The 14745-nt window shown below is 41.1% G+C and overlaps 2 protein-coding genes across 2 annotated transcripts; one reads left to right on the top strand and one right to left on the bottom strand.

Moving 5' to 3' along the window:
• Nucleotides 1-992: 992 nt before the first annotated feature.
• Nucleotides 993-2332, top strand: EAF01_001275 (uncharacterized protein; the record flags this gene model as incomplete). Its single annotated transcript, XM_038909525.1, has 4 exons — nt 993-1163; nt 1215-1717; nt 1785-1855; nt 1908-2332. The coding sequence occupies 4 exons, from the start codon at nt 993-995 to the stop codon at nt 2330-2332; spliced, it is 1170 nt and encodes a 389-aa protein (XP_038774337.1).
• A 10448-nt stretch (nt 2333-12780) lies between these two features.
• Nucleotides 12781-13824, bottom strand: EAF01_001276 (uncharacterized protein; the record flags this gene model as incomplete). The annotated part of the gene is made up of 1 exon (XM_038909526.1): nt 12781-13824. The coding sequence occupies one exon, from the start codon at nt 13822-13824 to the stop codon at nt 12781-12783; it is 1044 nt and encodes a 347-aa protein (XP_038774338.1).
• Between the last annotated feature and the right edge of the window lie 921 nt (nt 13825-14745).

The raw sequence follows: 14745 nt of genomic DNA on the forward strand, positions 1-14745 counted from the left end.
ATTGACTGGGGTTTTGACCCTTCCGTCCACAAAAGTCTATCGAAATTGAACCCTTCTCTTCTGGAAACAATCTAGTGGGTAAAATTTACCGAAATCCTGAGAAAACTTCAAGTTGCACGCAAAATTATGCAACGAAGCAGTTGCCAAGCCTATTAATCGGAATGAGTACGTGGTTGTCATTAGCGAATCAATGAGTTTGCCTTGTTTTTGTCATCTAGAACCTTCATTTCATGTATAATATCGGAACTATACCTCTGTTAAAGTTCACTAGTGACTAACGGGTATTCTATGGTTCATCTTAGAGTTTCAATACCTGGTAAAAGTTTAAAAATACAGAACTAATCCATCAAAATAAGTCCACTAAGAGTCTTGCACTAGCCTAAGGAGGAAATCAGTTGTTTAACGACAACAGCCGAAAAGTGGAACAAGCCCTGTCAAGTTTCTTAGAGTAGTTCTTTATAAGGCTTTTGGACATTCAGGATTGGTCAAGGTGTAGTCGTTCCACTCCACCACGATCCGACCTACCCACGCTGTAGTGGAGAATGTGGGGCTCTTATGAAAGGGGCGGAAAGTGGGACCATTTTTTACTAACTACTACTGGAATCCCACGAAAAGGCTCGTCCACTCGGAAGCAAGTGTGCAAGTCCCAGAATCGAAACAAACGAGGAAGATCAAGTGGATGATGTATAGGATACTCGTGCTGCCAGGAAGTATGCCGCACTCCACTCACAGGCACGAAGGTGGTAAAACACAAGGTGATTGGTGGCCCATATTTGGGTGGAGTGTTGCATACTATCTGGCTGCACGACTCTTTTGTTTCCCGGAACCCTGGGGAAAATGTCTATGCATCGGATCCCTGTTCATAATATAGACTTCTTCGGACTATAGAGAATGAAGAAATACAGAATGTCGTTGTCTCCAAATATGATGATTTGATTCTTTACAAACATACATCGCACTGCTCTTTGAACCAGAATTGACTCAACGCGCAGATGTCTGACGTCGATGCTACAATTCTTCCCCTGGAAGGTTTTCCTTTGGCAATCTTTGCCGTGTCCATTGCTTGCCTTTGTATTTCGACAATTACTATAGCATTAAGGACATATGTCAGAATTAATGATAATGCATTCGGCTGGGACGATAAATTGGTAGTCCTGGGACTGGTAGAGTCACTCCAGCTCTTCATTTCATAACTTGATGTTAACCTTCACTAGATCGTCTACATCGTCGATGTCGGTTTGGCCTGTTATGGTACTCGAGTTGGCCTTGGTTCGCACAACAGTAGACTAAACGCCTTCTTCTCGGTACAAGGAACAAAGTATCTCATGCTATGGATGATGCTATATGTCGTAGGTCTGGCAATCATCAAAAGCTCGATTTGTGTGACTCTATTGCGTATAGCAAGCGCGCAAAAGACGTACCGGTTGTTCGTCTTGAGTTTACTCGGCCTCACTATCGCTACATTCTTGGTGACTTTAATTGGAATCCTGCTCCTGTGTAGACCTGTGGCTGCAAATTGGGATAAGTCGTTGGTATTGGAAGGAAAAGGGACTTGTTCGGGCATGGGAACAATGATCGCATTGAGCTACACCTCGACAGCTTGTACCATTGTGACAGATTTGGCTTGCGCAGTGTTTCCTGGTATAATGCTGTATAGGACACAGATGCCATTGGGCAGGAAGATACAAGTGGGCTTGCTTTTGTCATTCGCTTCTGTGTAAGACAATCCCTTAGATCTCCACTGCTTAAAAATTCGGTGTAACTAACCAGAGTCTCTCGATTAGTGCTTCAATATCGACAATGATTCGAGCACCGTACATTGAACATTATCGCAATCCCACAGATAACCTGCTCTGTAAGTTATTCAGCAGAGTTCTTTAATGGCAATAATACTTATAATTCTCTAGACTATACCGGTTTCATCGTCCTCCTGTCCAACATAGAAACAGCCATTGGTTGTGTAGCAAGCTCGATCCCTACAGTCGGTCGCTTTTTCATGCGCAACAGCGCCACAAAAAAATCAACATCTCAACCAGATGGCGCAAAAGATCTTGTCACTTTTGGTAGCGCACCGATAAGCGCCCGAAACAATACCAAAGGTCGAGTCTTTCGCAATCCTACAGACACCGGTGCGACATTCGCTACAGTGCACGCACATGGAGATGGAGATTGGAGTAGACTGCACGATGGGGATTCCGATCACAACCCAGACCTAGATACTCAGCATGGAATTCGCGCAGATTATACTTATCAAGTAGAGCTGTCTAAGTCGCCGAAACACGACCAGTCGGAATCTGTCAGGGAATTAACCCATGATGGATCTTCGCGTTAGGCAAAGGGAAAATTTATCTCTCATTCTTCTATTTTGTTTTTAATACCCAGATCATCAAGGCGCACATGGCGGGGCATCTTTTAGTTACAAGAAGTTAGAGACTTATTGCATTGTTTGATTAAAGAAATATTGACGGCTTTCATCATGTTTAAAGGATCTATCGTATTTGATCTCATATTTTCCTGAAATCTTCATAAATACATAAGTGGGGCTAGCCAGAGTCCAGACTCAAGATAAGCGAAAAATTATGGCAAAGTATATCATCCATTGGCAAACTTTAAAACAGTGGACCACAGAGCAAGTGCTATTTAAGGGGCCATACTTTTATCCCAAGTACTTGGTCTTAAGGATAAATAAGTGTACCCCTAGTTATTTCACATCAAAATTAAATCTAATACTACTTTATCATTTTAACTAATATTTTATATACCACTCATTTACTTTAACAATAGTTTTACAATATACTAACATACTATTACGACAGACATCACATAACACATTCGCGTATCATATGAGGAAGCCTTGGGGAGCTACGGGCTCCAGGAGCATACGGATCCCAAGGGCTCCATATAACAAAGGTCTATATAACAAATGAGTTTCATTAGAATATAAAGCTTCATATTCAAGAACAATCATTAGTTTTATTACTATAATTACAAGAATTGCAACAATTACAACCTTATCAAATTCCTACTTAAAATCTAATCTAAACCACCTCGAAAGATCTCTAGACACTTCCACATGACCCTAGAGGCAGCTCCCGTAACACATACTTTCAATTAATTCTTGAATTTATTCTTCTATAATCATATTCTAAACCTTTAATACTATATCTTCCAATTTATAATAAAAAGAATAAATTTAAGGATATCATTTTGTAATATAATTCTTAATAATATTCTATAAAACTTTAATTAAATTCAAATTCAAGTTTTTAAATAATTAATAAATTAGTTTAATACTCATTCTCTTAAGCTTTATAATTATTGATTTTATACTATAACTTAAGGTATTATCTTATATATAAATAAGAACTTTTTATAGATAATGTTACGGGAGCTGCCTCTAGGGTCACGTGGAAGTGTCTAGAGTGTTACGATGGGTAACAGAATGCCATGTGACAAGTGTCACGTGGTGGAGTCCCCAGGAGCCAGGGCTCCAAGGAGGTCCTTGGGAGCCAGGACTCCAAGAAACTCCAACCAACATCAGAGTACGAAGATCTATATAAGGGAATGGGATTTCATTACAATGTAGAGCTTCGTGCTCAAGAACAATCATTAGTTTCATTACTATAGTTACGAGAATTGCAACCAGTTACAACCTTATTGAATTCCTACTTGAAGTCTAGTCTAAACCACCTCGAGAGATCTCTAGACACTTCCACGTGACCCTAGAGGCAGCTCCCGTAACACTTTGAGCACCATTTCTACTTCAAGTACCAATTCAATACCAACCAACGATATGGCACCCACCAGTGCATCCGCGAGCAGTCAGGCACAAGCACCCGACATCGACGATGTCGAGATGACCGACGCTCTCAAGGAAATTACCATCAACGAAACACTCAAGATTGCCTTACCAGACAAATACCAAGGAAGTCGACAGGAACTCGACACCTTCCTCTTACAACTTGAAATCTACTTCAGATTCAACGAAGACAAGTTCACCAAAAAGGAATCCAAGAGTGTATGGGCTGTATCATATCTCAGAGGAGAAGCAAGCAAGTGGATTCAACCATATTTACGAGACTATTTCGAGCATGACGACCAGGATCGCATGCAACCCACTCGAACAATCTTCAACAGTTTTGAAGGATTTAAGACAGAGATTCGTAGAATCTTCGGGAACTCCAATGAGCTAGAAGTAGCGGAAGATAAGATCTTCAACCTCAAGCAGACAGGATCAGCATTGAAGTATGCTACGGAATTCCGAAGATATGCGGGAACAACCAAGTGGGACGAAACCGCCATCATGAGTCACTATCGTAAAGGACTCAAACCAGAAGTCAGACTGGAGTTAGAAAGATCTGCCGAGAGTGTAAACTTGAACGACCTAATCCAGGACTCCATCGAATCAGATGATCGTCTTTACCGATATCGACAAAGTCAAAGATCATACAAACCCCAGGGAAATCAAAAGCAAGAGCGTTACCGCAAGAATGAGGGAAGACCACGTTACAATCCACAGAGATATGGAGACCCTATGGAACTCGACGCTACGCACCACAAAGGTGGGAATGATGATCCGGAAAAGAAACGAAGACGAGAAAATAACTTATGCTTTGAATGTGGGAAAGCAGGGCATCGGGCAGCAGAATGTCGAAGCAAGAGAACAGGGGGTAAGAAGGGCAACTTTAAGAATAAGTTCGGCAAGGGCCAACTTAATGCCACCTTCACGCCACAATTGTGTGCTGTTAGCATGACAGGGCTAGCCACGCCACCACCAGCTTACGAAGAAGAAGAAGAGGTCGAAGGCCTCTCATGGGTAAACAAAGACCCGCAGTTAGGAGAATCATGGTCTATTCGAGAAATTGACCAATGGAACCGTCGCATCTGGAGATTTGAGAATACCGATGAAGGAACCATCAACTATGACCTCAGTGTAGCAGACGCTGAGGAGGGTGAATCCTACGAGGTTCGGTACGTCGACCAGCACCGAATCCTATGGTTCGGGATCACTACAAACACATCCTTCGTGGAAAGAATTAGTGAAGAACACCTTCAATGTCCAGGCCAAGGGGAGCTATGGGAAGTATTCTACTACCATATATCTGAGAGAAATGAGAGCCAGACTCTGTTTCTTTGTAGAAAAGTTGGAGAAGAATATTGTGTCCAAGCCCAGGCCATATTACCACCACCAGTCGTGGGTACAATAATGAGAGTAACTCGAGGAACCTCCCGATACACCTTATGGAAAGACTTACTCGATGATAAAACTAGATCAGGAACGAACGCCGTTTATTTAAAAAAAGAAGAACCTCGATGGACAACATTGGATGACGAGGTCATTCAGGACAGCAAGGATGATCAAATTACACCACAGCTGAATGCTACAGGACAAGCAGGTCAAATATACTGCAAGGTCAAAATAAACGGACAAATACAGCAAGCCATGATAGATTCAGGGGCTACAGGAAATTTTATTGCACCAGAAGCTGCAAAGTACTTGGGAGTCCCACTCCAAAAGAAACAAAACCCCTACCAATTGCAGTTAGTTGACGGACAGCTAGCAGGATCTGATGGGAACGTTTCACAGGAGACACGACCAGTACGAATGAATATGACCCAACATTCGGAGGTTATACAGCTTGACGTTGTGCCATTGGGCCAACAACAGATCATCTTAGGAATGCCATGGTTGGAGGCACATAATCCCAGAATAGATTGGTCACAAGGAACAGTGACATTTGATCAGTGCAAGAACGGTCACGACGACACGTTCAAGGCGTCCGCGAGACGTAACACGCGCCAAGGAGAGTTGAACGCGAACAACACCGGCGACGTAGGACACCCAGTCCAGAGTCCTCCATTAAGAGCGAAGGCCAGTACACCTCCTCTACAAATGCAGAAGCCAACGACACGGCAGGAAATCGCAATCAAGGCAAAGGAGCCTATGATACCAGAACAGTACAAGAAATACGAACATGTTTTCAAAGAACCAGGGATCCATGAGGCTTTACCAGAACACAAGCCATGGGATCATGAAATAATATTGGAGGAAGGCAAGATGCCTGTGCACACCCCAATTTATTCAATGTCAGCCGATGAGCTAAAGACGCTCAAAGAATATATCGACGACAACTTGGCCAAGGGATGGATCAGAGAATCCACGTCCCAAGTGGCAAGTCCAACTATGTGGGTACCTAAGAAAGATGGTACTAAGAGACTAGTTGTGGACTACAGAAAGCTCAACACGCTTACCAAGAAGGATCGATATCCACTTCCATTAGCTACGGAATTAAGAGATCGATTAGGCGGAGCTACCATATTCACCAAGATGGACCTGCGCAACGGGTACCACTTGATCAGAATGAAGAAAGGCGAGGAATGGAAAACCGCTTTTAAAACAAGATACGGGCTATACGAATATCAAGTTATGCCGTTCGGGCTAACTAACGCACCAGCTACTTTCATGAGACTCATGAACAATGTGTTGTCACCATACTTAGACACTTGTTGTATATGCTACTTGGATGACATCCTAGTATACTCAAGCAATGAGGATCAGCACATCAAGGACGTCAGCAGCATCCTTGAGAGTTTAGCCAAGGTAGACTTGCTGTGCAAGCCAAGCAAATGTGAATTCCACGTTACGGAAACAGAGTTCCTAGGATTCACCGTATCAAGCCAAGGGCTCAAGATGAGCAAAGATAAGGTCAAAGCAGTGCTTGAATGGAAGCAACCAACCACGATTAAGGAAGTACAATCATTTTTGGGATTTGTCAACTTTTACCGAAGGTTTATTAGAGGATATTCAGGGATTACAACATCCTTAACCAACCTAACCAAGAAGGATCAAGGAAGTTTCGAATGGACCACCAAGGCGCAGGAGTCATTCGATACACTCAAACAAGCAGTAGCGAAAGAGCCAATACTGTTAACCTTCGACCCTGAGAAGCCAATCATAGTGGAAACGGATTCCTCAGATTTCGCTATAGGCGCAGTTTTGAGCCAACCAGGCCAGAATGAGAAATGACAACCAATCGCATTCTACTCTCGAAAACTATCACCAGCCGAATTGAATTACGAAATATACGACAAAGAATTACTGGCAATAGTCGATGCATTTAGAGAATGGCGAGTTTATTTGGAAGGATCGAAATACCCAGTACAAGTGTACACAGATCATAAGAACTTGGTTTACTTCACCACAACGAAGCAGTTAAACAGACGACAGGTCAGATGGTCGGAGACCATGGCCAATTACAATTTCAAGATTTCATATGTTAAAGGATCAGAAAACGCTAGAGCCGACGCTCTTAGCCGAAACCCAGAATATCAAGAAAATAAGTCGTACGAATCGTACGCTACATTCAAGAAAGAAGGCGAATCACTGGTTTACAATGCACCACAGCTTGCAGCTACTCATATATTGGAAGACAACCATCTCAGAAACCAAATCCAAGCGCATTACGACAAGGATGCTACAGCTATACGCATACGCAAGACAATAGAAAACGAAACCATATACTTCCATGGGAAAGTATACATTCCGAGTCAAATGACCAAGGAATTTGTGACGGAACAACACGGGTTGCCGGCACATGGACATCAGGGAATTGCGAGAACGTTCGCAAGATTACGGGAAATCAGTTACTTCCCACGAATGAGAACGATAGTTGAAGAAGTTGTTGGAAGTTGCGACACCTGCATACGAAACAAGTCATCACGACACGCTCCGTATGGTCAGCTCCAGACCCCAGACATGCCTTCTCAGCCATGGAAGTCCATTACATGGGACTTTGTGGTCAAACTACCACTCTCGAAAGACCCTACTACAGGAATTGAGTACGACGCAATACTCAATGTAGTAGACAGATTGACAAAATTTGCATACATGATACCATTCAAAGAAACATGGACTGCTGAACAACTAGCATATGTATTCTTTAGGGTCATAGTAAGCATACATGGAGTACCAGATGAGATAATGTCGGATAGAGACAAGCTCTTTACCTCGAAATTCTGGACTACCTTATTAGCACTAATGGGTGTTAAAAGAAAGCTATCAACAGCCTTTCACCCACAAACCGATGGTCAGACAGAGAGGACCAATCAGACAATGGAAGCATATCTTAGATGCTACATAAATTATCGACAGGACAATTGGGTAGAGCTATTACCTATGGCACAATTCGCATATAACACATCGGAAACGGAAACCACAAAGATTACACCAGCACGCGCTAACTTTGGGTTTAATCCTAAAGCATACCAAACACCGATACCACAGGAAGTTAATGCCGAATCAGCAATAATACAAGTCGAACAATTAAAGGATTTACAAGAGCAGCTTGCTCTCGATCTAAGATTCATATCATCCAGAACAGCAGCGTACTACAATACGAAACGTAGTATGGAACCTACGCTTAAAGAGGGGGGTAAAGTTTACTTGCTACGACGAAACATCGAAACCAAAAGACCAAGCAATAAACTCGATCACAGGAAATTAGGACCATTCAAGATTGATAAGGTAATAGGAACCGTCAATTATCGGTTAAAACTACCAGACACGATGAATATCCACCCAGTATTCCACATATCCTTACTCGAACCAGCACCACCAGGAGCGCCGAGTGCGCCATTCACCGAAATCGAACCAGTCAACCCCAACTCCATATATGATGTCGAAACAATACTAGATTGTAAATACGTCAGAGGCATAGTCAAATACTTGATCAAATGGTTAGATTACCCACATACCGAAAATTCATGGGAACCGAAAGAAAACCTCAACTGCCCTGAGAAGTTGGAGGCATTTCACCAGAGATACCCGAATTTGCCCAGAAAGAAGGAGATTCCATCGAAACAAGGATCGAAGGATCCAAAGAAGAGTCGAAAGCCAAGGAGTCGCCGCTAGGACCAGCGACAGGAGCAGACGTCATCTCCTTTTCTCTCTCAACACGCTCTTTCTCTAGTCTTTCCTTTTCTTCCAGAGCATCAAGCTCATCCAAATATTTTAGGCCACGGTCAGCCATTTTCTTCCTACGTTCGCGAAGAAATTTCTTTTGTTTACGAAGGCGAACCACCTTGGCCATCGCTTCTTGGGAAGCCGCGACCGCGCGCTCTTCCTCTTCATCCAATTTCTCTTCTTGACGATCTAGGGAAGCCCAGTCAGAGGCACGAGGAACTTCTCGATCCCAATCATCCTCCAGAGCAAATTCAGCATCACAAGAAACTCGGGAGCGCACGCACTCCGAACAACGAGTCCTTTGGGGATTGCCGTAATCCTTAACACAGCGCAAACCTTGCTCACGGCAATGAGAACACGGAGACATTTCGACACCACAGGAATCAATCAGCTGAGCAAGGATTAATTGTTCTTCACGTTTTCTGGCTGTTATTCGAATTTTATTAACAGTTGACGACATAGTTAAAAGACAAGGAGGTACGGTACGATATGAACATCATGTGGGGACAGGTAGCACTATATTAACGCTTGGGACAAGCGCTAGACTAGGAAGGGGATAGTGTTACGACAGACATCACATGACACATTCGCGTGTCACGTGAGGGAGCCTTGGGGAGCTACGGGCTCCAGGAGCATACGGATCCCAGGGGCTCCAGAGGACGAAGGTCTATATAACAGAATGAGTTTCATTATAATATGGAGCTTCGTGCTCAAGAACAATCATTAGTTCCATTACTATAGTTACGAGAATTGCAACCAGTTACCAACCTTATTGAATTCCTACTTGAAGTTTAGTCTAAACCACCTCGAGAGATCTCTAGCCACTTCCACGTGACCCTAGAGGCAGCTCCCGTAACAGAGAGAAAACTAGAATATCGAAAGATATAGTATAGATCATTTCAAAAATGTATTAAAATCAAGATTTTTTAATAATTAGATTTCAACCCTCATTTTTTAATAAAAAAACAATATTAAATAATAACAAAATAATATTATTTAAAATCACAATCTATTTTTTTAATTTTTTATATAAATATTCTAATTATGTTTAGAAAAAAATGAGATTTTGTTGTAGTTTTTATTACAAAATAACATTTTTACAATAGTTATTATATAAATTTTCTTCGAACACTTCTATTAGTCAATAAAGAAAGTCTACGATTACACATAGACAAATTTAATATATAAAATGAAATAGCTTATATAATAATATAATCTATATGCTAATAAACTATATTATACTCTTTTGAACTAAATTAAACAATTACTAATTAAAATAAAAGATGAGATGAATAACTTTAAAAGCTCTCAATATACTACGGGGATGTTTTTAAACACTTTTTGATATCAATTGATTTAATGATAGGATATTAAAGTATAAATTTTTCAATGCTTTATTACATTTGAGTGATCTAGAGTCCGTTTGACGATCACCTCAAATAAAATCCCATCTGTCTGTTGACTCACGAATTGACTGGTCTGATTGAGAATCTGAGCAGTTGAATAGATTATAATTCGATTATCAAATCATGTCAAAGAAACTAACATGATAATCACCTCAAGGAGTGTTACGTTTGACGGCCAGATGATAATTCAAATGCTGATTCAAAATTTGAAGGAAATGATATGGTTCATTTGTTAATCTAGAATGAAGGAGTTCCATAGGCTTGAAACTAAATCTCTGATCAAAGCATCGTTTTCACTCAGAAATCAATAAAAATTGTATCTTTTGAAAGCTAACAATTCAATCTACTTGCGTACCAAGTCTTACATAATGGAAATATTGAATGATTTGAATAAATTGAATTCGAATTGATCTGACCTACACGAATACGAGCCACCCCTCAAAACAATCTCTTCTTCATGAGACTGATTTATAAGCCTACTCGTAAAATTAATATCGAAATAGTCCTACTCTCCACGATCTGGTCTTCAAGCAGCAAATTCTAATCCATAATCAAAATCACACTTTCCACCCCAACCAGAACCTGAGTGTTCCGCTTTTTCTAACCACAAAAAAAATCGCAAGATTTGTTTAGAATATATTTTTAGACAGCCATGTACCTTTCATCAAACAAACACACTCAAGCGGCTTTAGCTCACTTGGGAGAGCGCCAGACTGAAGTTCACTTCGGTTCGATAATCTGGAGGCACTGTGTTCGATCCACAGAAGCCGCATTCTGCGAGTTGAAGCCAACCTCAACCACCTTTGCTTTTTAGCCTTTTTTTTGCTCCTTCTGTTTGGGATTTGAGGTAGGTTGTTCGCTTTTTCGTCCTGTTTTGGAATTTGTGTGTGGTTTGAAAGGGGGTGGGGGTTGTGTAACGTCGGCTATCGGGATTGGAGATGTTCCGTGGTTACTCCATATTTATTTGGTACGCTTGATTTTTTATGGACTTCCTATGACTTCATTAATAAATAACTACTTCGATTCTGTTACAAACTTTATGAAATAAACAGTGTCATCCATCTATGTGTGTGTGTATTTTAATTTCTCTATCGTCTATTTATGATCGATTCGACAATAAACTTACTTATCAAACAAAGCATTTCAATTTCAATAAATACTAGGGTAGTCTTTTTAATTAAATTCTACTTACTCACTCACTCACTCACTCCCTCAAAAATATATCCAATCCTAAATGAAAATCATAAAATTGGAATTTTACCACACCTTTCTTCCCACCTATCTATCTATCTATCCATCTCCCTACGTACCTTCATAAAAACTCCATGAGCATACTTATTCGCAATTCGAAAGCTAGTCAAGAAATCCAATATATAGAATATAACGTCAGGGTATGATTTGATAGACGTGAGAAGTATACATAGACTTTACATACAATACTTCGATATCACAGTGGCTTCTTTCCGTCTTCTGTATCTTTATGTGTACCTCTCTCCCGCTTGGTGACGATCGATTTATCTGCATATATAGACTTGATTAAAGTACTTGATCCAAATATATGAATCCATTCACAACCAACCCCCTCTACATCCCTCTCCACGTACCGAGTAGAGCATATCTTTTCTTGCTCCCAACGAAACGTTGTTCTCTTGACCTCTCTTATTCTGAGAGTGATACTAATGACGTGGTACCTACTATGTAGGTCCTAGTTGTCAAATTGTGTGCGGTCTCGAGAGCTAGCTAGCTCTGTACGAGATAAGCAGTCCTTCTATGGGCATTCCCGTGGAAATAGCTACTTTGTAGTATGATAGATAGGTTGTGAATGACTTAATGCTATTCGTTCGCCGTTTGTTCATATAATTCCACCTATAGGGAGTGTTCGATGTTTGTGTATGAATTGTACAGGGCACGATGAGGAGAATTGATGATCCGACTGATGTGTCACCGGGGTTTTTAATTACTCTAAGGTATAGATAGAATACGTGTAAAGCACAAAAGGTGTTTCAGAAAGTGTGATTAAACTCATTCATAAGATTACATATGAGACCGCTCATGTTAGAACTCCATACATCGTTCAGTATAATATCCTTCGACGAATGTACCCCATGAGCTAGCCATGACAATACTGCTCCAGGCTATGCTTGCCCGGTTGACTTGCTCAACCTTCCATTTCCGGACCTTTCTTCATTATCACCTTTGTCATATTTCATGATTTGCATTCAGTCCCCTAATCCCATGGAATATCCAGCAATACACCTCATATCATTCATAAGCAAGCAGCCAAACCATGAAACTCAGGCACATAGACCCAACCCAGCCCAACCCCGCAATGTTTCCAGCCTTAACTCCGACCAAAGCATCGTAAACGTACTCATGCATTCAAAAGCCAAATGACAGACATCCGACCACTAATCAAAATAGCTCAAGACTTCCATCACGAATCTTCCTCTCAAAGGTCACCTCTCCATAATCTGAGGACAATACATCCGTACATTGAGTACCAACCATCACAAAATGATGATTCACACTATGGTAACCTCTATCGATCATAACCTTATTCACCCATCTCAACCAAGTCCTAGCATACCCGATATCCACCCACTTTCTCTTTTGTCTTGCCGAGAGATGTTGAAACTTGATGTCATTATCCCGGTCGATGATTGTTGAGTCTCGAATTTCATTTATGACGACGTAGATGTTTTGCAAAGAAGGAATCTTTTCTCGAATATATTCGATTGCTTCGACCTGAGTGAAAGCATTCTGAGGGTTATCGGTAAGAAGTGTCCGACGCAATGCCAAGTTTTGAACCTTCTTCATGTGTGGACAAGAGAGAAGAGTGTTGTAATGAATTTTGGATGCTTCAACTTGCTTGGTCAAGTACAAGATGTCGGTATAAAAGTTGACGTATGTCCCGAATGCCCAGGTGTTTTGTGTTCGCGAAAGATACCATTCTCGAGATTCCTTGCAGACTTGTACGATATTTGAGAACGAGAGATGTGATGTGATTGAGTCGGTAGTTTTTCCAGTATTGCGGTCCGTGTTATTGAGATGATGAACCTTTGGGAGGAGATCTTCTGCGAATGCGTATTCCCATATATCTAGTCGAAGCTCGGCTGGTAATTTCCGGAAAGCAGGGAAAGTACAGTCGCCAAGTTGTGTCTTCGGACTCGACTCGATGTGGGGATAGCGAATATTACGATATTCCGAAAGGTTTCTGCAAGTCAAGCCTTTCAATAAAAATGACCTAAGCTCCCACAGATCCAATGCATGAAACAGCTCTATTACTCCATTGTAATCCTTATGATTGTGATGTTTCCTCAATACGATATCAAACCATTGACTTGGCCACTTGGAAACCATGTCTAGTTTGTCGGCCATTTGAAGATCAAGGAGATTTTTGAGAGATTGTTTGCCAACATCTGTTTCTCTTTTCGTTTGCGGGCCAACAACTTTCATGATTGCTGATTTGGGAGTTATAGAGGAAGTTGAGTTTGCTACTGAAATGTGCTGTGTGTTTGAGAGATCATAAACCAAAGAAAGTACAGTGGGAGCAGTAAAGATAAATCTACACACTTGGTAAAGATATAATAAGTACCTTGGTGATATTGAACCCAACAAGGTTCTTGAGTTTGAACGTCCCAAAAATATTGTGAATCATAATTCCATGGACTTTGTTTACGGTTTGTCCATTTAACCAGCAAGGTACTTATCTTGGCTTTGCATGATTGCGCCATCGTAGCTTCCACAACCATAATTGTAACTACAAAGTGTACACACCCAACATCTGTGGACACAGAAATGTTTGTCAGGTGATTGATTGATCGGGACAGTTGACCAAAGAGCAACTTTGCTCTATCCATTGAAGAAAGACCACATTCTTGTATGTTATTGACATTCTGTCCTACCAAGCATTGGCAACATCGTATTACAAATCTTCCTACATCTTGTCATGAGCACCTGACTATTGGCGATGTTATCACCGTATGCGAAATCACCACGTATTTCATCAAAGAATCTGACATTGTCGAAGTATCATTGCATGGAACTTTGGTTATCAAATGATCATCGAATCCAACTGAAGACAATGCCTGGTCACATGAGCAGTTGCATGTTGTGGGTCATGGGAAGATCACCAAAATAAAATCATCAAGGTGATTTTGAAGATTCAACGTTTGTTCTGGGTGTGCATCGTAAGTTCAAAGTTCAAAGTTCAAAGTTCAAGATAAATACTTCATCTTATGTGAGAGGAGTAGAACACGACCAAACATGAACTAGTAACAACAACTCCAACCCCTTTTCGTTGGCTTTCACGTGATTAGCCACACAATCTCGTAGGAAATGATCCTTGCCGCCAATCTCCGCCATTAACGGCTACTT

The sequence above is a fragment of the Botrytis porri genome, assembly GCF_014898465.1.
Source record: "Botrytis porri strain MUCL 3234 chromosome Unknown BPOR_002, whole genome shotgun sequence".
Classification (NCBI taxonomy): domain Eukaryota; kingdom Fungi; phylum Ascomycota; class Leotiomycetes; order Helotiales; family Sclerotiniaceae; genus Botrytis; species Botrytis porri.